The following is a 26975-nucleotide window of genomic DNA, read 5'->3' as shown; positions in this document are numbered from 1 at the left end:
TATCAATATATAATGCCATTTTTTGTCTCGTAACATTGACATAGTCTATTTTGTCTGATATTAATATAGCACCCCAGGCCTCTTTTGGTTACTATTGGCATGGAGTATCTTTTTCCATCCTTTAAATCTGTTTGTTTCTGTGGATCTAAAATGCATCTCCTATAGGCAGTATATAGTAGTATTATTATTTTTTTTATTCTATATGCCTCTGCCTTTTGATTAGAGAATTTATTCCATTTACATGTAAAGTAATTACAGATAGGGAAGGATTTTTCCATTTAACTATTTTCTGTGTGCTTACAGCTATTTTTGTCCTTCACTTTCTTCATCACTGCCTTCTTTTGTGTGTTGTTGCTTTTTTTGTGGTGAACCATTTGACTATCTTTTTATTTTCTGTATATTTTTAGATGTTTTATTAACATCTAAAATGTTAATAAAATAACATTATTTTATTACCATACCATGGAGAGAATACATTTACAAATTTATAACATAATTTGAATTGATGTCAACATAACTTTAATGGCATGGAAAATCACTTTTCTTATACAGCTTTATCTCCTCTTCTCCCCTGTACTTATTGTATGTAGAATACAATAAGTATTATAAAAAATATATACATGATGTGGCCAATACCATTGAATTATAATTTTAATGTATTTGTCTTTTAAATCCTATAGGAAAATATGGAGTTACAAACCAAAAATTAATAACGTTGTCTTTTATATTTGCCTATGTATTTACCTTTACCAGAGAACTTTACTTTTTCACAAAGCTTTGAGTTACTGTCTAGCATCTTTTCATTTCAGTCTGAAGGATTCTTTTTATAAATCCTTGTAGGGCAGGTCTAGTGATAACACACTCCCTCAGCTTTTACCGGGAATGTCTTAATTTCTCCCTATTTTAAGGACGGTTTTGTTTGACACAGAATTCTTAGTTGATAGTTTTTTTCTTTCAGGTCATCCTACTGTCTTCTGCCACACATAGTTTGATGAGAAATTACCTGTTAATCTTATTGAGGTTCCTTGTAAATGAATGTGAGGTGTCACTTCTCTCACTGTTTTCATGATAGCTTGTCTTTTGACAGGTTGATTATAATGTTTCTTGGTGTGAGTCTATCGAATTTTGAAACTTAGGTTTGTAGATTCATGAGTTTTGATAAATTTGGGATGTTTTGGCCATTATTTCTTCACATATTCTTTCTGTCCTTTTTCTCTTTTCCTCCTGGGATTCACATAATGCATATTTTGGTCTGCTGGACAGTATCACATAGGTCCTTATCTCATATACGTTCTTTAGGCTCTGTTTATTTTTTTTTCATTTTTTTTTCTGCTTCTCAGACTAAATAATTTCAATTTTTCTATCTTCAAGTTCACTTATTATTTCTTCTGTGTGTTTAAATCTTCTGTTGAATCCCTCTAGTGAATTTTCTATTTCAGTTATTGTACTTTTCATCTCCAGAATCTGTGTGGTTCCATTTTTTACAAGTTATTTATTATTATTATTATAAGAATACATAACAAAATTTACCCTTTTAACCATTTTTAAGTGTGTAATTCAGTACCATTAAGTACATTTACAATGTTCTGCAAACATTACCACTATCCATTTCCAGAACTTTTTCATCATCCCCCAAAGAAACTCTGTACCCATTAATCAATAACTTCCCAATCCACACTCTCTCCAGTTCCTGTTAACATCTATTCGACTTTTCTCTGTGAATTTTCCGGTTCTGTGTAGCTAAAATAAGTGAAATCATATATTAACCTTTTTTGTGTCTGGTTTATTTCACTTAGTGTAATGTTTTCAAGGTTCATCCATGTTGTAGTGTATATCAGAATTTTATTCCTTTTTAAGGCTGAATAATATTTTATTGTACATTTATACTATATCTTGTTTATCCATTCACCTATTGATGAACATTTGGGTTGTTTCTACCTTTGGCTATTGTGAATAGTGCTGCTATGAATATTGGTGTACAAGTATCTGAATCCCTGCTTTCAGTTCTTTTGGGTATATACCTAGAAGTGGAATTAATGAAATATGTAGCAATACTATGCTTAACTTCTTGAGGGACTGTCAAAATTTTCCATGGTAGCTGTTTGGTTCCCTTTTATAATTTCTACTTCTTTATTGATATTCTCATTTAGTTCACATATTATTTTCCTGATTTCCTTCGGTCTATGTCTATGTTTTCCTTTGGCTTTTTGAGGATATTTAATATAATTGTTCTATGGTCTTTGTATAATTACTCCAAAGTCTGGACTCCCTCAGGGAGGGTTTCTTAATGTTTATTTTGTTCCTCTAAAAGGGCTATATTTTTCCTGTTTCTTTGTATTCCTTGTGGGGTTTTTTGGATTGTTTTTGTTGTTGAAAACTGGACATTTGCATATTATAATGTGGTAACTTGGAAATCAGATCTCCCTCTTTTCCATCTTTTTTGTTTTTTTTATGTTTTTGATTTTTGAAGGCTATAGTAGCCCATTTGTTTAGTGACTTCCCCAAACTATATTTTCAGAGGATGTGTTCCTCATCTTCTGTGGTCACTGAAGTCTCTGTTCCTTGTGTTAAGCTAGAGGTTTCATAGAGATTCCCTTGAACACCAGGAGCTAAAAAACATACACACCCTAGTCTGTGAAGATTGGATCTATGAAGGGAACTGCTCGAATACTTAGGTAGGCTTACACTGAGCCTAAGGATTGGTTTGAGGTGAAAATTTAGGGTGTTTCATATCTTTTCTGAGCATGAGTTTTGTTCTGGGCATGTCCATGGCTTTCTAAATTCCTCTCATGGGTGCTTTTGAATGCCTTAATTTCTTAATGAAACTCCCTAACTTTTGTTCCAGGGCTTTTGGCATCTGTTTTATGTTTCCATCACATTTTTTTCCCCTAAGCATCTGTGAGTTGTTAATTTGGCTTGCAGTTTTTTTGAGCTATGCCTACTGCTTTTCTGGTCTGAGTTCCCAGTTAAGCTGAACAGGGACAAGTGCTTTTCTACATTTCAGGCAGCTCCCAGTTTGTAACAGACAAACACAATAATTTTCCAATGAAGTCTGCTCTGCTTCCTTCAAAAGCAGGGACCAAGGACTTACACAAGGAATGCAAGTTTCTTTCTTTAAGACGGATACTGTGCTGGGGAGGGGGTGGGGCAAGGGCAAGTAAAAACATCATAAATCTTTGCTACCATTTGAAAGTTACCTTTTTCTTGATTCAATGTTTGGTTAGTTACTGTAAACCTTTAACTGTTTTCCAGAGTTCTGAAAAGTTGGGTTTGACAGTTTTTGCTTGTCAGTGTTTCTGTGGGGGGATGGGAACTTCGAGGTGTATACTCCATTTTGCTGCAATCTAGACTAATGGTGAGGTTTTCACAAATGTGACTACCACGTGTTCTGAAAATATGTCTGGATCCATTTTGATTGGCTATTTCTAAGGTAATAAACAATTTTTACTGGAAATTCAACCTCACATTAAGTCTTGATCTAACTTTCTTTTTCCAACTTTCTTTTTCTAACTCAAGGTATATTTTAGCAGAATGCTCATGTGCCTTCTCAGCAATGTATTCAATAACCAAATTACTAAAAAGATGAACATTTGAACCTTATGTATTAATTTTTTGTAATAAAATTTGAAACTTCCCTAGTAAAATTCATTGCTTTTGTTTGGTTGGCCTCACTGTACGGATTGTGGGATTTTAGTTCCCTGACCTCAGCAATGAAAGCTCCAAGTCCTAACCACTGGACTGCCAGGGAACACCCAAAGTTCATTGTTTTTAGAAATATATGTGCCTTTAATATCAAACTCAGTTAGTTTATGGGTCCCAAATTTTCATAGTACATGAGTCAGGAAACTACCACCCATGGGGTAAACCTGGCCTGTCATCTATTTTTGACAAGCCTGCAAAGTAAGAATGGTTTTATAAGTTTTTAATCACTGGAAAAAAATGATGTTTTGGGGTATAAAAATGTAAAAAAACCTCAAATTTTACTTTTCATAAATATTCATTGAATTCCACCCACATTCACTTGTTCATATATTGTCTATGGTTGCTTTTGTGCTAGCAAGGCATAATGAAATAGTTTTGACAGAGACCATTATGCCCTGCAAAAGTATGATGTTTACTATCTAGCCCTTCACATAAAAGGTTTGCCAGCCTCTGTACAACAGAAACAGAGTCAACAACCTGAGAACTCATTCCCATGCCTTATTGATTAAGAGGTATTCTTTAGAATCAAAAGCTCGTTACTTATAGAAATTTAAGCTACTACAGATTTTATCAGGTAATATGCATTTTTTCCCACTAAGTTATCTAAACAGTCACAAAGTTTCGTTTAACACATGACATATAACAGAAGCTTTTCGGGATTAAGGTTTTTCCTAGAACTTAAATTTATCAATAATTTAAACCACTTTTTCCATAATTTTGACAGCTTCAAGAATTCTGAACTTTATGCTTCTTTCTAGAGTTGGAGAAAATTGGAAATCTCCTTTATCATTAAAAACCTTCTATCAGAGAGTACATTAACTCTTATATGCTAAATCTTTAATTAGAGACGTATGTGAACCAGCATGCCTTAAAATCAGAATGCATTTCAGCTGCTAAAGATTTGCTTATTTCCTTATCAACTTTTGAAAACATGGATGAGAACTTTGATAAAAAATTTTACACTAAAATCTTCTGTTATGTTAAAAGGCAACCTAAAAGTATGTGATTTCTGAAGCTGGGGAGCATCAGTGGTTTGTTTGGACGACATCTGTAAGAATACTTTCAATACCACTGTCAATTTATGCACACTGGAAGAATTAGTTCTCCTGAAAATTGTTTTGATCTGGACCGCCAGTCATTTCTCATCAACTATCATTTTTGAAAAGGTCTACATCTATAGGGTACATCATTTTGTATGATCTTTGAGATCAAATAATTTATAAGAGATTATTATAAATAGACTACATTACTAACTGAGTAGCTTCATCATCACTGGAATGTAAAAATTCTTTATAATTACAGTTTTTCCCTCTGGAGCTATCTGTCATAACCTCACTGACTAACTTTATTAAAGGAAATCCAATTTGGTAAAACAATTTTCTCAGATATTTCTGCTTTAGCGCTGGCTACTGTCAAGAAGATTATAGATAAAAGGTACCACATTCTCTAAAAATGTATGAGTCAGCATTAGGGTAGATAGTGATGATGACTGAAATTCTTTACTGTTTGGTCCACCTTTTTTATCTTTTAAACAAGACTTTTAGAATCCAGAGGCAAACATGCTGAACGAAGTTGGATCCATGTCACAAAGTAGCAAGTTAACTGATTTTGAAAAAATAGATAGCACTAGCTATCCATCTTGTTAAGTTTTCCTCAGTGCTTTTCATGTTCTTACAAATAGAATCTTTATATCTATATTCATATAAGATATCTATATAAAGGATTTAATAACTTTATTGACCAACAATTTGTGTATTGATGGTATTTTATCCACAGAAGGTACCTTGTCAGAAAAGGGTTTTTTAGTCATGGGGTCATTTTATGTATATATAATATTTTATGCACAATAATTCTTTACTTCTTGATGGTGCTTTATCCATAGTTGGATCTTTTTGGGACGTGTTTTATAAACTGATGAAATTTTATCTGCAGGTGGTATAGATACTTTTATTTGAACATCCAAATACACCTTTTATAGTGAACCAATCAGTTTCATAGCTGTGTCATAGAATTAAGCTTGAGTTTCATCTGAGTTTGCTAACTATTCTGGTGAACATACCCTCTAAAAATTTAACAGGAAAAATTCAAGTTCATTTTCTGATGGGTAATGAGGGCTAACTGGTTTACTAGGTACACTTTTTGTCTCTTTATCTTCATGGCATGTATGTATTGAATAATACTAGCACTCAGCATCTTCTTATACCAAAATGCTTATCAAAAGCATTATCAAAACTTTCTCTCAACCAGGTCTCTAATATACTTCTCTTGCTTTTAATATTTTGCTCAGCATTACAAGAATCATCTTACAGGACACTATGTTATGTTTTAAAAAACATTTTATTTTCTAGGGAAGTAAGCATAGTTACATCAGGTATAGAAACTTCAGTGCTTGTCCTGGTGAGGTGGTGAGGAAGATTTGGAAATATTGGTGTTAGTTCGAGAAAACACCTTTGACAGAGCTGAAGATACCTTTGCCAGCATTTTAGATCCTTGTTTAGGAATACTAGGCTTGGGAGTTTCTGTGGACAAAGCAAAAAAAGTAGTATAGATATTTATTAGACATTCTAGTTGAGGCAGCCATACTATACAATTGATGATTTAGAATTCAAAAACTGACATTTATAGAATAATTTATGGGATTAAAAAAGAAAGATTCTTTTGATTTGATTCTTCCAACACTCCTGTGAAGGAAACAGGAAAAATATCTCCATTTTTGTATATGAATCTTGGCGAGGTCAGAAACCTTGCCTAAGGTCACATGAGGAGTGGCCAAGCTTGGACAGGGAACAGCTTTCTGACTCTCATGGCATTATTATATGCTGCACTCTGATACTTCGTTAATCAGGTGTACAAAGAATACCTTTCTTTTTCTAGCAGAAACACCTCTGAAAAAGTCTGATGAGCTAAACTCACATGGGAAAGTAACTTTCAGTGCTATACAGTGAGGGTGTCTATTTCAGAGTGCTCACTTGAAAACAGAAGTGCATTAAAACTGCTATAATTTCTCACCACTTTGGGTAAATTTTTAGTTGACTAACTTCAAGTGTTTTTTTTTTTTGTCATGTGACAGAAGACTGTATAGATAATAAAAATTTCCATTTGGATTCATTTTTCTATACCACTTCTTCAGGGCATGGACTCTCAGAATATCATATTATAATTTAACAAAATGAATATTTTACATGTAAAGACAAGTAAATATGTACTTTTCTGAAACTTTATGATAGGATGTGATAGGATATGAAAACACACATGATAGTAAAAGCCCATCTTTTCTTAATTCCAGTACATGCCAAAGTTCATGACTATACCTCTTGCAGTTACCTAGATTTGTCTTTTCTAGCAAGGTAATCTTCTATTGTTAAAGCTAAGATAGCCAACAGCAGATTTAAAACTAAGAAAGCCAACAGAATAAAGAATAAAAATGTATGTTTAGGTTTTTACTGTGCTATAAAAAGGAAAAAGCCAAAATCTGCAGCAGACAAGACAAAAGCATGAATGAAAGAGAAAGATGTGTATTCTGAAAAGGCAAGATAAAAATGTTACTAACACGACTGAGGCATTGATACAAGGCTTCTGAAATTCTCATTGGAGAGGTAAGAGTTAATGTTATGAAAACTTGGTGGCCTTGTTAAAAATGCAGATTCCTGGGCATCATTACTCCAAGATGCTAACTTAGCCAGCTAGAGAGGGTCCATTGTACTCACATGCAGTTCCCCCCAACCCCTGTGCCCCTGAGGCACACACAGACTGCCCTGAGGGACCAGGCTTGTTGCTACAATGGGTGCTCTCTCTCAGCAGTGAGCACTGCCTGATGCTGATCAAAGACACCCTCTACTCAAGGCTCTGTTGTGACCTAAAGGGGAAGGAAATCCAAAAAAGGAGGGGATATATGTATATGTATAACTGATTCGCTTTGCTGTGCAGCAGAAACTAACACAACATTGGAAAGCAACTATACTGCAATTAAAAAAAAAAAAGACAAAAAAAAAAAAAAAGTATTCTGGGTGGTTCCAGTATAAAGCAGTTCCTAGAAACACAATGAAGACACTGCCCAAATCCACATTCACTATTAGATGACTGGTGGGTTGCTGGTGTCCTAGGTTAATAGCCTCATCCCCAGAGAGAATAGTGAACCCTTGTGTTTATCAGTTAATAGCTCTTTTCACAGTAAAACTTTAAGCTATCTTTGTCATTGAGGACATAATTCTGGGATGCAATGGCAACTGTATGGAACCACAATGTAGAGGGAAGAAAGAATGTTGGGTCAGAGTCAGAAGATATGTTTTTGAGCCCTAAAAGGTCTCCATTTGTTGGCTGTATAACCTCAGACAGTTATTTACCTCCGTTTTCTCATTTGTAAATTAGGGCTGTAAGACTTGCAGAGGGAATATAATACGGTGTAGGAGATATGAACAAGTTTGGTTTGGTCCATAGTGTTTTGCATTACTTGATAAAACCTGAAAGTCAGGAATTTTCACATAGAACTTCCATTTCCAGTTTCTTTTGAAAAATGCTAGAACCTGAATTAGAAGGCCTGGCAACAATCCAGCATGCCAATGACTGGACCTGAGTAACAGCTCCCTTCTTTAAATGGGGCATGCCATCTCCAGTGGACCACGGACCCCTGCTCAACATACTGCTCTTGTTTGTTACCTATCTAGCTCCTGTGAACTGTGGTCATGTTGAATGAGCTTAGGCTTTGAAGTCGGGCAGATCTGTATTTGAATCCCAGCTCTGCAGCTTACTAGCTTGGGGTGACCTTGAGTAACCTACTCTCACTTTCTCTTTAGTAAAATGAAGATAGCTGATACCTATTCAACGTTAGTTCCGTTATCTATTACTCCTTTGGTTTAAGAATTGCATAGTAAACTGCAAATGGAAATAATATCTTACTATTTATATTTTTATATATAGCAATCTCATATTGATAATACATGTCAATACTGCAAGGGAGAAACTACCCATTCTAGGAGTAATGTTAAAAAGATAGTATATTTTGTACCTGAAATAACTTCTTTTGAGGAATTCACACTACCAAGAATATTCTTGTTTCCTTCAAATATGGTGATAAACTGCCAAGACAAAACAAAGTATTGACTGGACCTTTTGTTGGATACTACACACTAGAGATACCTAGAAATCCTCAAGAGATGTAGCATAATCATTACAGCATTTTATATAATTTCTGTGTTCTGCAGTCACAAATAATTATTCTCTGAGACTTAGACTCCTACTTTTTGCCAATTATGATGGCTAGGATTGACCCTTATCATAGATATGGGCCTTGGCTACCAAATGATGATTAAAGGTTCAGGCATGTTAAAAGTGACAAAAAATGTCAGCTCTGTCTCTCCCCCCTCCCCTTTTGGATGAATTGGAGTGAGAAGTAAGTTATAAATTCTTTTCTGATAATAGAGATAAGAGAAGGAAAATGGATGTTTACTATATAAGCCCAATTTCCTTTTATGGAAATTTTAGCGATTTTGGAATCTAGAGAAGTAAAGTGGGTGTGTGGAGCTAGGGCAGGGAACATGGCTCAGGTACTGGTTTTACTCTGTAGGTCTTTATTATATATTTGAATGCAAAGGGAGCAATTTTCCCAGAAAGGCATAAAATAGCCTGGGACAGGTACCTGGGCTTCACTGTAACTATTCTATAATGCTAGCAATTTAAAAAGTAAAAAAGTCAATGAAGTAAGGCTAAATACATGTAACATAAAATGTACTGTATATAGATTATGTAAAGACTACCAGATATTAATGAGATTTACCACAATTCCTCCAAAAGGACTTGAGGTAGTTTATGTATTGAAATATTTTGAACAGGATGCCTAAAGAATAAAATGGAGCAGAGACTACCTAAAGAATTTATTCTCAGCATTGGCTTCACAGTAGAGTTATCTGTGGAAAATTTTTTAAAAATATGAATACCTGGGTCCCATACCACCACTGGAATTGAAATCCTTGAGGGTGGGGCAGATATTGATATTAAAAAAAATCATGGCTCTAATTTGTGAGAATTAGAGTTGATAATCCCTAATCTATAAGTAGGGAGCAGATGCTCCCTACTTATGAGATGAGTAATATATTTAAGTTCTGCTAAGAACTTCTAGCATTGCATTAGATTCAGAAGTATTTGCTATTACTTCGTGGAACATTGTTAAAATTACTTAAGGTTTTTGTCTGAAAATTTCAAAATCTTGGCTATGTTGGAGTTGGCATCTCTTGTCCTTTCCCTTGAAAGTGGTAGACATTGTCTTAGTTCTTTGTATGTTAAGTAATATTGGATTGTATCCTGAGCATTTTAAACAATTTATGTGATTCTAAGAACTGTTAAAATCCTTTGTAGAAGGTTGATTTTTTTAAAGTATGTAATTAACCCATTAAGTTTCAGACCACACATCCTACTCTGCCTTCTATGGCTGTGGTTCCAGTGTAAGTTCAGTTTTCAAAGTCTCGGTGGTAATTTTTAGTGCATACCACTATTAAGACTGTAGTTCAAGTTCTCATAGCCTTTTGTCTATAGAACTTCAGGTCAGTTCCTGGCAAGCACATCTCAGGAGACAATTTATAAACAGATTTGGAGGGATTCCTTTTTTGATATCCCTCCTCTCTTTGATTCCTTTTAGTGTCTCTGACTCTCAGCAGTCCCCTTTTCTGGTTCTATGCTTAGAATGCTGTGTGCTTCTAGCCTTCCTGTGTGCTGTCTCACACATCCAATGACTGTATCCATGTCTGGGGTAAATTAACAAGAGAAAGCAGAGAAAAAAGTAGCACGTTTCCCCCTAATGTTCTTCAGGTTACTGGAGCCTTTTTCCTAATTCCTCTGGTCAGAAGGATTTTCTTTCAGTCTTAAGTGCCTCACAGCCTTTGCTGCCATTGTTGTGTAGCTTCATGGCTGAAACTTACCTTGTGGCAGGGGCAGAAGAGGGGGAAAAAGTGGGCTTCCCTATTTTCCATTTCATAGGAACTTCTTCCTAATTCTGGTAAGAGAGCAGTGGATTCTCTTGGAGCTTTCTTAATTTATCCATTCCCTCTATATAATTACAGGATTTGAACTGCCCTGGGTCTATGCTAGGAGATGTGAGAGGAAAAAACCCAGGAAACTCATAATGGTATTATTTTTTGAGTTTTGATTTCTCTCCTCAAACTCCTGATATTATGTACTTTTCAGAACCCTCAGTAGTTGTCCAAAGTTTTTAGTTTTAATCAGTGAGAGATACAGGTGGAATGTGCTTACTCCACCTTACTCAGAACTGGACTGAATAACAACTTTAGTTATAGTTTTACCATGGAAAAAGCAGTAAGCAAGGAAAAGGGCAAGAACCAAAAGGGTCCAGATTAGCCTGCAATTCACTTTGGCACAAGGAATGGCCTGTCATCAGACTAGAGATTCATTGTCTCCCCTTTAGTGCCATATGATTTTACTTGGAAAATATGGCCTAAGTGCAGCCTGAGGTTGTCAAATAGACGTTTATGTTCAAAAATGAAGATTAGGTTGAGTGAGGAACTAACCCAGCATCTTTAGATATGTGGCAAAAGTTATCTTAAGTATGAGTTGTAAGATATGGCTCTGAAAATTACTCTGATAATGAGAAGTGACTGGATAATCGATGGACTGTAATATCATGGGGTTGGGGAGATTTGCTTAAAAATGGGATTAAATTGAGCCAAGAAACAAAACAAAACAGAAGAGGATTTGTAGCTTGAGCACTCATTGGAAGCTTTCTAAAAAGATTTAGCAAAGAGGACACTTTCTCAGTTTACACTGGAGAACAGCTGGGCCTTTTTGGAAAACTGCCTTTAGACAGTCAGTCCTTTGGAATACAGAGAAATAGATGGAATCAGCAATTATTTCTTATAAACTGCTCTCTTCCATTTTGCTTTTATTTCCTCCCTGCCTCCACCAAGTCCCTCACTTGGGTCTACCTGCCCTAGGCAGGGCCAAGTGACTCACTCCCTCTAGGATTTCCTCCAGAGACTGCAGTAACAGAGTTAAGGAATGGAATTGCAGTTAGGTGCTAGGGAGGAACAGTGGCTTATCCTGTGCAATTAAGCAAGGAATGATAACTTAACCCTAAGGTGACAATTAATGGATTTCTTGGGTACCACCGACAAGTCTCAGCCAGGAGGAGAGATCTGAGCATGAAGAAATTGCAAATAGGGGAATGCTTCCTGATGCCTCTCAAATAGCACCACATAGTCCCTGGTTTGACCTTGAAAATTGGGCTGTGTTCACCTAGACTCCATGTATTCTAATTAGAGGATATTGAAAAATATTTACCTTAACATTGTTTGAATTTTCTGGCCTTCGTTCCTGAGAACTTGCTGTAGAGGGGGGAAAAATAGTATTTTTTCTGAGGCATAGTGTTGACACAAATCTGATCTTATTGTTTTTCACCAAAAAGTCATAGAATTTAGGCTGATAGAAGAAATTATTATTATTTTTAGTGTACAGACAATGTGAACAAAACTGAAATAGGTGAGATCTCTAGAATTCTGTGGCATATCTTAGCCCTTCTTTTAGAAATTATGAAAGATGAAGTGTGATGTAGTAGGAAAGGCAGATTCTGTAAACTTAGTAGGTATACATCTATGCACGGCCACTCAATCCCTACAGGCCTATTTATTTTACATGTAAAATGAGAAGTTACCCTGTAGGTGATTCCTAAGGGCCTTTCTAGCTTTAACACTCTTTGATTCTACATAGCTAATTAAAAGCAGATAATTGGAACAAAGAGGAAGGTGCTAGTCTTATGAAATACTCTGAGTGCAAATCAGGAGAATTTTGAGGCAATACCAAGAAGAAACCTTGTGGAGTTGCACAGAGCTAAAAGTTACCTAAATTTCAGGGGAGGTCAAGACACCAGTAGAAGAATTCAACCCAAGGAGGTAGAAATGGTACTGTGAGATAAGTTTCATAAAGACCCCAGCTAACGTGTTAGGGAGTCAGAAAACCCGAGTTTGAGTCTTGGCTTCACTACTTAGAGCTGTGTGAATATTGGCAAATTTAATCTAACTTCTCTCCCAGTTTCCTCCTATGTAGAATGTGAATAAGACTATCTTCCTGCCTGTCTCTAAAGAGGACTCGAGATATCTCATACGTAAAAAGTATGCATTTTATAGACATGTGATCATCAAGAGTCAACACATGTGATTACTCTCTGAATTACCCTTTGGGTCAATGTAGGTTCTGGAAAAAAATAGTAAAACCTCAATTAACTCAAATATGATAAAAGCTGATTATCTGACTTATCTGAGAAAATTGGTAAAATTTCATTGTTGGTTGATAATATTTCTAAAGTATCTGACTCTATATCGCATATAGCTGAACTGACTTTTGCTTTTAAGTGACTGAGGACATTTGGGTTTACTACCAGGACTATTATTCCAAACACCAGTTTTTATGTTTCCAGGTTAGATGGCTATCAACTTTCCAGGATATACTAGGAATTGGTTTTGATTAAGAGTCACAGAAAAATTCCTGCTAATTCAGGATCTAACATACTCAGATTTATTTGAGATTTTCTCCCATATTCTATATAAAACTATAAACTAAAATTAGGAATGTATGTGTTCAACCCTAAGCTTGTCACTGAACTCCAGACTGAAATATCCTATTGCTTATGTGACACCTCAACTTAAATGTCTAATATCTAATACCTTAACATAACCAAAACAGAATTCTTGTGCACCCTCCCTCGATTCCCATAGTCTCTCCTATTTTACTAACTGCCTCCTCCTACTGTATGCCTGTTTTAGGCTCTTGGAAATATAGCTGTGATCTTCATGGAGCTTACATTCTAGAGGGAGGTAGTGAAAAAACAATTAATTAAAACATACAGTCTGGCATATAGTAATAAATGCTAGGGAGAAAAATAGCAAAGAAGTGGAATATATAGTGCCATCTTGAGAATGAGGTTACAATTTCAAAGAGTGTGGTCAAAGAAGATGTCACTGAGAAGGTGACATTGGAGCAAAGTTCTGAAGGTGAGGAGTGAGCAATGTAGATACAGAGGGAAGAGCACTACATGAGGATCAGCAAGTGCAAAGACCCTGAATTCCTGGAATATTTGAGGAACAGCAAGAAGGTCAGTGAGGCCTGAGCAGGGTGAGCCAGAAAGAGAAACAGAGGAGGAGGTTAGAGAGGTAATAGGGGTTTGGAGTGATGTCCAGATGATGTAAGGTTTTGCAAGCCATTGTAAGTTCCTTGGCTTTTGTCCCAGATGAGATGGGAAATATTTATACCTGGAATTATCTTTGATGCCCTGCCTCAAGTTACAATGTAAATTCTTTGAGATCAAGGACTTTGTCAGTTTTGTTCACACATGGGATTTTAGAACACAAAGGAGGTGCTCAGTAAAATCTTTGAATGAATGAATGAATAAACGATTGAATTGGACAGCTGCAATGTTACTGAAGGATATAAGAATTAAGCTGGATCATTGCAACAAGGTTGGAAAAAACAAAACACTGAATTTAGGGTCAGGAGCATTGGGATCTAGACTGTTCTGCTTCTGACTCAAAGTAATCTTGGACATTTTCTCACCTTGAGCTTGAGTTTCCTCATGTAAACAATGAGGGGCGTTATAGTAAGTATTTCTGTCCAACTCTAGCAGCCTAGGATTCCATAATACAGGAATCATACAGTGATTATTTTGACCCCTGGTTATGGTACATTTATAGAATTTTGGCATGCTTACTGTTACTCTATGAATCCCATCTTAATAAAAATGATTTCCACTTCCACGTTGAGAGAATATGTTTCTTAAGTAACAGCCTGAGTGAGTTGTATGTTTGAAATAGCCAGGGTAAACCTGTGGTTCAAATTTCAAGGCCACTTTATAGTAAACATGACACTTAACCTCTTGGACATGCTACCATTGTTAGAACCATGTTAATCATCTGAGGTTTCAACAGAGTGCCAAACAGTCCTCACACAAATGTTCTAAGCAGTCAGTACAATTATAGATTAAAAAAACAACAACAAAGTGAGGTCCATACTAGCCATATTTAAATGTAAGCAAATAAATTTAGCTTTAAAAGCCTTTTTTGGGGTACATTTTGATAGGGTTAAGCACAAATGAAGGATAACTTCTCAAAGAAATTGTTAAATCCTAGTATCATGGGTTCTGGTTCAGCTAGAAACTATCATATGATATACCCTGATTTTGTGAATATTTCTCACAGGAGCATGGTAAATATAAATTCATATTATCATACCATATTCTTGACCAAAATCATTAATAAGACAAACTAGCTGACTTATTTTAACACCTGCATGATGTAGTATTGGATCATTTCTAAAAGTAGATAAGCTCATAGGAAAAAAAAAATGTATCAACTTCAGGTTTGATAACTAAAAAAACTGATCAAAGCAGTAGAGTGTCCTTTTGAATACTTTCTACTTTAAATCAAGAAATACAAAAATCCAACCTTCCATAATTTTAGGACTTTTATCTGCCATACAGTCTTCAGTCTCACTAAAACAAAAGAAAAAAAATATTTAATTTTTTTGTGTATTTAATGAATCAAGAAATTACTGGTTAAGTAAAAGAACAATCTGTCAGTCATTCTTCATATGGAAGTAAACCTGGAAGAGTGTATCACTGAGTTTCCAAATTGAATGCAAATTATTTCTAAATTCACTCTTTTTTCCCAACTTTTAAAATTTTGGTTAAATATACATAACATAAAATTTACCATCTTAACCATTTTTAAGTGTACAGTTCTATGCTTGAGTACATTCACATTATTGTGCAACCATCACCACCATTCATCTATAGAACTTTTTCATTTTCCCCAATTGAAACTCTGTACTCCTAAATACTAACACCACATATTCCTCTCTCTCCATCCCTTGGAACCAATCTTCTACCTTCTGCCTCTGTGATTTGACTACTTAGGTATCTCATATAAGTGGAATCATGTAGTATTTGTCATTTTGAGACTGACTTATTCACTTACCATAATGTCTTCAAGGTGACATATAGCATGTGTCAGGATGTCCTTCCTTTCTAAAACTGAATAATATTCTACTGAATGTATGTACCATATTTTGTTTTTCCATTCATTCATCAATGGACTCTTGTGCTGCTTCCATGATTTGGCTATTGTGAATAATGATGCTATGAATATGAGTGTAAAATTATCTGCTTAAGTCCCCGTTTTCAATTCTTTGGGGTATATACCCAGAAGTAGAATTGCTGGATCATATGGTTACTCTATATATTTAACTTTTTAGAGAAACTCTCACACTGTTTTCCATAGTGACTGCACCATTTTAAATTCCCAGCAGCATTGTACAAGGGTTCCAGTTTCTTCACGTTCTTGCCAACGTGTTATTTTCTGAAAATTTTTTTGATAATAGCTATCCTGATGGGTGTGCAATGGCATCTCATTATGGTTTTGACTTGCATTTCCCTAATGATTAGTGATGTTGAGGATCTTTTCACGTGCTTATTGCCCATTTGTACATCCTCTTTGTAGAAGTATCTATTCAAGTCCCTTACCCAATTTTTAATCAGGTTGTTTGGTTTTTTGCTGTTGTTGAGTTATAGGAGTTCTTTATATATTCTGGATAGTAATCCCTTATCAGACATATGACTTGCAAATATTTTCTCCCATTCTATGTGCTGACTTTTCACTCTGTCCTTTGAAGCACAAAAGTTTTTAATTTTGGTAAAGTCAAACTTATCTAATTTTTCTTTTACTGCTTGTGCTTTTAGTATCATATCCAAGAAACTATTATCAAATCCAGTGTCACGGGGCTTTCCCCCTGTGTTTTCTTATAAGAGTTCTATAGTTTTATGTAGGTCTTTGATCCATTTTGAATTAGTTTTTATACACAGTATAAGGTAAGGGTCTAACTTCATTTTTGTTTGTGTGTGGTTATCTAGTTTTCCCAACACTATTTGTTGAAAAGACTGTTTTTTCTCCATTGGATGGTCTTGGCATGCTTATCAAAAATTATTTGACCATATATTAAGGATTTGTTTCTGGGCTCTTTATTCTATTCCATTGGTCTACATAACTGTCTTCATGTCAGCACCACACTGTTTTGATTACCATAGCTCTGTAGTAAGTTTTGAAATTAGGAAGTCCAAGTATGTTCTTCCTTTTCAAGATTGTTTTGGCTGTTAGGAGTCCTTTGAGATACTATATAATTCTAGAATGAATTTTTTCTTTTCCTGCAGAAAAAGGTCATTAAGTATTTTTATAAGGATTCATTTAATCTGTAGAATCCTTTGGGTAATATTGAAATCTTAACGAACTATTTCCATTAACCTGTGTCTCCTTTAATTTCCTTTAGGCATGTTTTGTAGTTTTCGGTGTACAAATCTTTTGCCGCTTGGTAAGTCTATTCCTAAATATTTTATTCTGTTTGATACTAGTGCGGATTGAATTTTTCTTAACTTCGTTTTTGGATTGTGCATTGTTAGTGTATAGAAATGCAATTGTCTTCTTCTTTGTTGATTCTATATCCAGCAACTTTGATGAATTCATTTATTTGTTCTAAAAGTTTTCTTTCTTTTTTGTATGGAATCTTTAGGGTTTTCTACATATAAGATAATGCCATCTTTGAACAGAGCTCACTTTACTTCTCATCCAATTTAGATGCCTTTTATTTCTTGCCTAATTGCTCTGGCTAGGACGTCTGGTAATATACTCAACAGAAGTGATAAGAGTGGGCACCCTTGTCTTTTTCCTGAGCTTAGAGGAAAATCCTTCAGGATTTCACCCTGAGTATAATAATGTTAGTTGTAGTTTTTCCATATATGGCTTTTATTATTTCAAGGTAATTTCCTCTTATTTCTAGTTTGTTAAGTGTCATTATCATGAAAAGGTGTTGAATTTGGTTAAATGGTTTTTCCTCCATTAGTTTAGATAAGAATGTGTTTCTTTTTCCTTCATCCTGTTAATGTCTTGTGTTACACTGACTGATTCTCATATGTTGAACTTCCCTTGTATTCTTGGGATAAATCAACCTTAGTCATAGTGTATAATCATTTTTTTTAAAGTGTTTATTTATTTATTTATTTATGGCTGTGTTGGGTCTTCATTTCTGTGCGAGGGCTTTCTCTAGTTGTGGCAAGTGGGGGCCACTCCTCATCGCGATGCGTGGGCCTCTCACTATCGTGGCTTCTTTTGTTGCGGAGCACAGGCTCCAGACGCGCAGGCTCAGTAGCTGTGGCTCACGGGCCTAGTTGCTCCGCGGCATGTGGGATCTTCCCAGACCAGGGCTTGAACCCGTGTCCCCTGCATTGGCAGGCAGATTCTCAACCACTGTGCCACCAGGAAAGCCCAGTGTATAATCATTTTAATCTGCTATTGAATTCTGTTTACTAGTATTTTGTTGAAGATTTTTGTATCAATAGTTTGAAGAGGTTTGTTCTTGTTTTGTTTGGAGGAAGTTTACTTTACATCAATAGCTTGAGGAGGATTGGTTTTAATTCTCCTTTAAATGTTTGCTACAATTCACCAATGAAATCATCTGGTCCTGAGTTTTTCTTTGTTAGGAGCGTCTTAATTACTGATTCAATTTCTTTACTAGTTATAGGTTTCTTCAGATTTTTCCATTTTTTCATGAATCAATCTTGGTAGGTCATGTTTTTAGGAATTTGTCTATTTCATTTAGATTATCCAATTTGTTGGCATACAATTGTTAATAGTACTCTTATAATTCTTTTTATTTCTGTAAAATCATAGTACTCTTATAATTCTTTTTATTTCTGTAAAATCAGTTATAATGTCTCTTCTTTCACTTATGATTTTAGCTATTTGAGTCTTCTCTTTTTTTTCCTTAGGCAGTGTAGCTAAAATTTGTCAATTTTATCAACGTTTTGAAGAACCAACTCTTGGTTTCACTGATTTTATTTTTCTATTCTCTTATTTTGTTTATCTCTACTTTAATCTTTATTATTTCCTCCCATCTAATAGTTTTGAGTTTAGCTTATTTTTCTTTTTCTAGGTAGGTATTTAAGATGTAATGTTAGGTTGTTATTATAAGATCTTTTTTCTTTTTTATTGGAGTATAGTTGCTTTACAATGTTGTGTTAGCTTCTGCTGTACAGCAAAGTGAGTCAGTTATATGTATACATATATCCACTCTTTTTAGATTTCCTTCCCATTTAGGTCACCACAGATCATGGAGTAGAGTTCCCTGTGCTAAACAGTACGTTCTCAATAGTTATCTATTTTATACATAGTAGTGTATATATGTCAATCCCAATCTCCCAATTCATCCCATCCCACCCTTCTCCCCTTGGTAACCATAAATTTGTTCTCTACTTACGTGACTCTATTTCTGCTTTGCCTGTAAGTTCATCTGTACATTTTTATAGATTCCACATATAAGTGATATTATACTATATTTGTTTTTCTCTTTCTGACTTACTTCACTCTGTATGACCATCTCTAGGTCCTTCCATGTCTCTGCAAATGGCACTACTTTGTTCCTTTTTATGGCTGAGTAATATTCCATTGTATATATGTACCACAACTTCTTTATCCATTCCTCTGTCGATGGACTTTTAGGTTGCTTCCATGTCTTGGCTATTGTAAACAGTGATGCAGTGAACATTGGGGTGCATGTATCCTTTTGGACCATGTTTTTCTCCAGATATATGCCCAGGAGTGAGATTGCAGGATCATATGGTAGCTTTAGTTTTAGTTTCTTAAGGATCCTCCATACTGTTCTCCACAGTGGCTATACCAATTTACATTCCCACCAACAGTGCAGGGGGGTTCCCTTCTCTTCACACTCTCTCCAGCATTTATTGTTTGTGGATTTTTTTGATGATAGCTATTTTGACTGGTGTGAGGTGATATCTCCTTGTAGTTTTGATTTGCACATCTCTAATTAGCAATGTTGAATATCTTTTCATGTGCTTCTTGGTCATCTGTATGTCTTCTTTGGAGAAATGTCTATTTAGGTCGTCTGCCCATTTTTTGATTGGGTTGTTTATTTTTATAATAGTAAGCCACATGAGCTGTTTGTAAATTTTGGAGACTAATCACTTGTCTGTCACATCGTTTGGAAATATTTTCTCCCATTCTGTGCATTTCCTTTTCATTTTGTTTATGATTTCCTTTTCTGTGCAAAAGCTTTTGAGTTTAATTAGGTCCCATTTGTTTACTTTTGTTTTTATTTCCATTACCCTGGGAGATGGATCGAAAAAGATATTGCTGCAATTTATGTCAGAGAGTGTTCTGCCTATGTTTTCCTCTAAGAGTTTTATAGTGCCCAGTCTCACATTTAGGTCTTTAATCCATTTTCAGTTTATTTTTGTGTATGGTGTAAAAGAGTGTTCTAATTTCATTTTTTTTTTTTTTTTTTTTTACATGTAGCTGTCCAGTTTACCCAGCACCACTTATTGAAGAGGCTGTCTTTTCGCCATTGTATATTCTTGTTTCCTTTGTCATAGATTAGGTGACCACAGGTGTGTGGGTTTATCTCTGGGCTTTCTATCCTGTTCCATTGATCTATATTTCTGTTTTTGTGCCAGTATCATACTGTCTTGATTACTGTAGCTTTGTAGTATAGTCTGAAGTGAGGGAGCCTGATTCCTCCAGCTCCCTTTTACTCTCTCAAGTTGCTTTGTTTATCCGGGGTCTTTTGTGTCTCCATACAGATTTTTTTGTTCTACTTCTGTGAATAATGCCGTTGGTAATTTGATAGGGATTGCATTGAATCTGTAGATTGCCTTAGGTAGCATAGTCATTTTGAGAATATTGATTCTTCCAATCCAAGAACCTGGTATATCTTCTGTTTCCGTCATCTTTGATTTCTTTCATCAGTGTTGTATAGTTTTTGGAGTACAGGTCTTTTGTCTCCTTAGGTAGGTTTATTCCTAGGTATTTTATTCTTTTTGCTGCAATGGTAAATGGGATTGTTTCTTTAATTTCTTATTCTGATCTTTTGTTGTTAGTGTATAGAAATGCAAGATATTTTTGTGTATTAATTTTGTAACCTGCAACTTTAGCAAATTCATTGACGAGCTCTAGTAGTTTTCTGGTAGTGTCTTTAGGATTTTCTATGTATAATATCATGTCATCTGCAAACAGTGACAGTTTAACTTCTTCTTTTCCAATTTGAATTCCTTTTATTTCTTTTTCTTCTCTGATTGTCATAGCTAGGACTTCCAAAACTATGTTGAATAAAAGTGCAAAACTGGACATCCTTGTCTTGCTCCTGATCTTAGAGGAAATGTTTTCAGCTTTTCACCACTGAGTATAATGTTAGGTTTGTCATATATGGCCTTTAGTATATTGAGGTATGTAATCCCTCATTTCCTCCACTACTGCCTTCCTTTGTGTCACTTGAGGTTTGGCAGAGATGCATTATGATTACCTTTTTATTTCCTTTCATTTATATCCTATAGATATTTTCTTTGTTATCACACAGATTCCATATAATGTCCTAAAGTTATGACAGTCTATCTTTTTTTTTTTTTTTTTTTTTTTAAAGGATTTTCTTATTTATTTATTTATTTATTTATTTATTTTTGGCTGTGTTGGGTCTTCGGTTCGTGCGAGGGCTTTCTCCAGTTGCGGCAAGCGGGGGCCACTCTTCATCGCGGTGCGGGGACCGCTCTTCATCGCGGTGCGCGGGCCTTTCTCTATCGCGGCCCCTCCCGTCGCGGGGCACAGGCTCCAGACGCGCAGGCTCAGCAATTGTGGCTCACGGGCCCAGCTGCTCCGCGGCATGTGGGATCTTCCCAGACCAGGGCTCGAACCCGTGTCCCCTGCATTAGCAGGCAGATTCTCAACCACTGCGCCACCAGGGAAGCCCATGACAGTCTATCTTAAAATTGATACCAGTTTAACCTCAACATCATACAAAGACTCTACTCCTTTATAGATCAACCCCCATCCCTTTGTTATTACTGTCCCAAATTATGGCTTTATATATTCCATGCCCATCAGCATAAATTTATAATTATTTTTTATGCATTTATTTTTTAAATCCTGTAGAAAATGAAAGTGGAATTATGAACTAAAATTATTATAATACTGGTTTTTATATTTGTCCCTGTGTTTACCTTTACTAGAGAGTTTTATATTTTCATATGGTTTTGAGTTACTGTCTAGCATCTTTTACTTTCAATTTGAAGAACTTCTTTTAGCATTTCTTGCAGTCATGTCTAATGGTAATGAACTTTCTCAGCTTTTTGTTTTATTTTTTGTCTTAGAATGTTCTGATTTCTTTCTCATTTTTGAAGGGTATTTTTGCTGGTTATAGAGTTCTCAATAGTTTTCTTTATTTTAGCCCTTTAAGTATATAATCTACTGCCTTCCATCCTGCAAGATTTCTTCTGAAAATTTTACTGATAATTTTATGGAGATCTCTTGTACAAGTCATTTCTGTCTTGTCACTTTCAAGATTCTCTTTTTGTCTTTGGCTTTTGATGACTGTGATTATAAGATGTCTCAGGTAGTCTCTGTGTGCTTATGCTACTTAGAATTCATTGAACTTATTGTATTTGTATATTCATGCTTTTTCAAATTTGAGGAGGTTTTAGCCATTATTTCCTCAAATAATCTCCCTGCCCCTTTCTCTCTCTCTTCTCTGGAACTCACCATGGTGTGTGTGTGTGTGTGTGTGTGTGTGTGTGTGTGTGTGTGTGTGTGTGTGTGTGTGTGTGTGTGTGTGTGTGTATGTATGTGTATATATATATATATATATATATATATATATATATATACTTATATATGTATATATCACTGCTTGATGGTGTCCATTAAGTGCCACAGAATCTGTTCACTCTTTTTTCAGTCTTTTCTTTTTGCTGCTCAGACTCAATAATTTCAAATGACTTGTGTTCAAGTTCACTGATTCTTTCTTCCACTTGATTGAGTCTGCTCTTGAACCCATCTAGTGAATTTCTGAGCTCCAGAATTTCTGTTATTTCTGTCTGGTTCCTTTTTAGTTTCTGTCTCTTTGTTTTTATTTATATGTATTTTATTCATATACTTTTCCCCTGATTTCCTTTAGTTCTTTGTGTTTTTCTGTAGCTTTTGAACATATTTAAGACAGTTATTTTAAAATCTTTGTCATGTATGTCTAATTCGTGTGCTTCTCCATGGACATTTTCTGGGAATTTATTTGGTTTCTTAAAATGTGCCCTAATTTCATTAATATGCATTGTGATCTTATGTCGAAATTTGAACATTTAAAGAAATAGCTACCTCTTCCAGTTTTTGGAAATTGTTGTAGAAGCCCTTCACTAATTAGTAGGACTCTGAGCCTTGGGAACAGTCTGAGGTAAAGCCTTCAGATCTGACTTTTGTTCTGGGTATATGTCCTTCTGGGCCTACGTATGTACTTTTTTTTTTCCTTCTTCCATTTTCCTGACCTGCTTTTAAATGTTTTATTTGCTAAGAGTCTCATCATGTTTCTTCTCAGGGCCTTAGCTATCCTATTGTTTTCCCCTGCCTGTAATCTCTTTCCCTCAGGTGTTTGTGCATCTGCAGTCCCTTGTGATTTTCATGCACCATGGCATCCATCTACTGACTTCTGTGGCTTCTAGGCTTAGACCCAAACAATGCCAGCATTCCCAATTTGAGCTCCTATTCAGGTGAGACAGAAAACATTCCCTCAGGCAGCCCACAGATAGGCCCAAACATTACAAACAAGTTCCAATCTGCTCTTTCCACCTCAAAAGAGAAAACTGAGAATTGGCCCCTTTCTTCCCAACTGTGCCACATCATGTTGCAGAAGGGGGTTGGGCAAAAACAAGTAAAAGTGTGTGGAATTTCCTGCCACTTTGAATGTGGCTTTTCTTTGATTGGGCATTCCCTTGGTTGCTGCAGTTATCTGACTGGTTTCCAGAGCTCCTATTAAGTTGTTTTAGCAGTCTGTAGTTGTTTATTTTTTGTTCCTACAAGAAAATAAGGGTGTGCAGTTTCTTGGTCTGCTATCTTGCTCTAAATTGTCTTTTATTTGGTATTATCTGTGCCCTCTGTCTTCACTAATATAAACAATAGAGAGGTACCTGCATTACTAATTTTGTATGTTAATATAATCATTATGCAGGAAAAAAGAGGCAATGATTGGCCAGGAAAATATGTCCCAAAATAGTGTCAGTGTCAAAAAGAAACAATTCCATCATGCTGAGTGGGAAAAAATTATAACCAGGTAGATTTTTCTCCTATTTATACCTATTGCTTCTCCCACAATAGAAATGCTACCTCTTCTAGGTTATGAATATTCTTATAAACTTAAGAATAATTTTAGACAAGTTCTAACTGTTTTAGATAGTTATTGTTTTAGATATAGTTATTAATTAGATTTCAAGTCTACAGTGTACTTTTTCTCTCTGTCCTCTATAAATGCCATATAGTTCAGACTTTGCTCCTATAGTCATCCGAACTTGGGTTGCCTTCTCCTCATGTAAATGCTGTCCATCTTTACAGGCCCACATCAAACTCCATTGCTTTCTAGAATTCATCCCTGAATGCTTCAGCTTACACTGCTCCCTCTCTTATTTGGATTCTTCTTAGAGGCAGTTATACACACTGGAACATTTAGTTACTTAGAGTTGAGCACAAACCCTTTGGGCTGAAAGGCACTGGGTCACAATAGAATCTGCACTATCTTCCAGGTAAGGAAAACAAAAAACAAAAACAAAACACACTAGCAAATTCTTCATCCAAGACACTGCTATACTAGGAAGAACATAGAGGCCAGGTAACTAGAAATGCGGAATCAGATAGAAAGGAGAGGGTTTAGGGAACGTCCACAGTAGGGAGCCAAGGGAGAAAAGGATAAGGAGTGAGGGAAGGTCTAGGGCTGAATACTTGCCCAATCGTAGTTTTACCAGAGACCTCATTCTTCCCATAAGCATTACTTTCATCTCATATTTCTATTTTTATATTGCTTTAATCTCATGTACCCAGCAGATGAAATCAGATCTTCTTGGTTGTATGAAGATGAACTCATAATTCTGTGTATGAAGTAATGTGTCGGCTCAGTAATAAGGTTTCTTTCTTCTTTCTGGAAAAGTGCAAACCATATGTTACATAAAGTAGCGTTTGATACGCACTTTCTCATATACTTGGCATATTCTGCCCTCTAATCTACACTATTATTAGAAGAAGTTTCAGAGATTACATTAAAAATGGATGAACACTGTAATTCTAATTAAAATGTCTCTTTCCAATATAATTCTTTGGAAATGGCTAGTAAAGATGATCTATATTATAATATTGAAGTCTGAATAAACATTAAAGATTAACCTAGCACAAACTTTGAAGAATATAGTTTTCCATTTCTGTACTTAACAAATATTTTAATGAAAACTTAGTTCAAAAAGAAAAAGAACAGAGATATAATTCTGGTCAGTTCAGAAGTTTGTCAAGTCAGTTATCTTAACCGTACTCTGATCTGTTTGTTGGGAAGTCATGTGTGATTTTATGGCTATAACTTTTGTAAGAATACCTTAACTGTTATGTCTATTAGAATCTTGAAAAAACAGACTACTATTATTGGGATTATTGTATATGAACAATAATCCATTATATGAAATCCATTTTGACTTTTGGTATTGTTATAACAATTCTTTAGTTATCTATGAAGCCAGCATTTCTGAGTATGAGGCTCAAGAAAACTATTCTGCAGACTGCATTTGGTCATGTAATCACACATAGATTCCCAACAAATAGGTCAGAGTATGTGTTAAGATGATTTACCTGGGAAACTTCTGAATTGAAGAGCTGTATCTCTGTTCTTTTTCTCTGGTTCATCTCAGCTTTTGTGTTAACCTAGGAATAATGTCAAATGGATAATCAATAGAATTGTCTCATCAGGAAATCCTGTATCATATACACTTTTCCAAGACATGTTTTGGTGTGGATTTTTTAGACAGGAACCACCCAAAGGGTCACTGAAGTCTAGACCATTATGTTATGTGAGGGGTATGGTATTAGGGACAAGAGCTGTTCCCCATGACGAGAGTGGAGTTTATGGGCTGATTGCAAGGGTGATATTTAAAATATTTTGATTAACTTGTTAACTTTGGGCAAGTTGGCTAAGTAACTTGTAAGAAAAAAGTTGGCTATGTAACTGCCCAAAAGATATATATATCTATTAAAGTGAGAGTCAAGATTCAAACTCAGACAATCTGAATTCGTGTGGATTCTTTTTTACCTCTTCCTACCTTGGCCTATTTTCTGGTCCCGCCCTACCTGCTCAAAAGGTATTTATCAGCCAAAATACAAAAGGGCCGGAATCTATTAAAAGACAGATGTAAATAATTAGCTTGCATTTCTCTTAAATAGCTTCCATTTTCTGTTATCCCTGGACTCCTAACTAATATATGTCTCTTTGCATTACCTGCTTTCCCTCAATTGTGTTTTATGGCTTCATCTGTTAGTTATTTCTCTCATACTGTAAATGTTGCCAGACTAAGGAAGAGACTATCTGGAACCATTTTAGTATATTTTTCTGCCCAATTAAGGTACATTCTTGGACAGAATTTCTGAAGATCTCTACTCTTTCCATAGATATCTGGTTATTGACAGTCATATTTCTCACTCACCTTCCTCTGTGGCTTTTCCTCCCAAATAGAATCTGTTTCAGTCAAGGTTCTTGAGCAGGTGGCCATGTCAAGTTTAGCAACAGTTCTTTTAACTTGTCCCTCCTTCGGTTCTATTACATGATTTGAGGTTGCTTCAGTATTTTCAACATTTGCATTGGATGTGGGCTGACAACATTTGCTTAGTGAAAAATTCTTGTTCAGGCTACTTGTGCTTCGTGTTGGCTTGGGAGAAACAACTTTGGTTTCTACTGGCTTTGTGGCTTCTTTCACTTGATCTTCAACTTTTTCTCCTAAGTGTTCTTCTTGTACAATCTCTCTTAAAACAACTTCATCTTCATCAGACATTAGTTCCTCTTCTATGGTACTTTCTGAAACTTCTTGATCAATATCATGAGCTACTAACCGAAGGATAAGTTCTTTTTTGTTCTGAACATCTTTTAAAAGCTCCACCTTGGTGATATCTGGCTTTCTTATATTCTGAAATGAATTTCTGCAAACAGCCTGGAATTGAAGGTATAATGAATATCAAAAACAAATGCCTCAATCACTTTTCCTGTGATTCTATTATAATACAGCTATTTTAGTATGGTTTCTAGTTTCAATGTTAAAGTAGTATTATCTTCAGATGCCATGCTTACATTAGCAATATTTTAAAAAACAAACATGAAATTTGTAAGAAATATTTGTTGGTATCTATCATTTCTTTTACCTTCAGAGGTTATTTTATTAA

General features: G+C 35.3%; 1 protein-coding gene across 1 annotated transcript in view; it reads right to left on the bottom strand.

Annotated features, from left to right (window-relative positions):
• Nucleotides 1–6084: 6084 nt before the first annotated feature.
• FSIP2 (fibrous sheath interacting protein 2) overlaps nt 6085–26975 on the bottom strand; it is a 126941-nt gene continuing 106050 nt past the window's right edge. The window contains exons 18-23 of the mRNA XM_057551396.1: nt 26246–26746; nt 24602–24702; nt 15141–15187; nt 11989–12032; nt 8708–8777; nt 6085–6221 (exon numbers count right to left, since the gene is read on the bottom strand). Of these exons, the coding sequence (XP_057407379.1) occupies nt 6085–6221; nt 8708–8777; nt 11989–12032; nt 15141–15187; nt 24602–24702; nt 26246–26746 (900 nt within the window). The remainder of the gene's footprint in view (nt 6222–8707; nt 8778–11988; nt 12033–15140; nt 15188–24601; nt 24703–26245; nt 26747–26975) is intronic.

The sequence above is a fragment of the Balaenoptera acutorostrata genome, chromosome 8 (genome assembly GCF_949987535.1).
Source record: "Balaenoptera acutorostrata chromosome 8, mBalAcu1.1, whole genome shotgun sequence".
Lineage (NCBI taxonomy): Eukaryota > Metazoa > Chordata > Mammalia > Artiodactyla > Balaenopteridae > Balaenoptera > Balaenoptera acutorostrata.
This window is presented reverse-complemented; position numbering and strand designations above follow the sequence as displayed.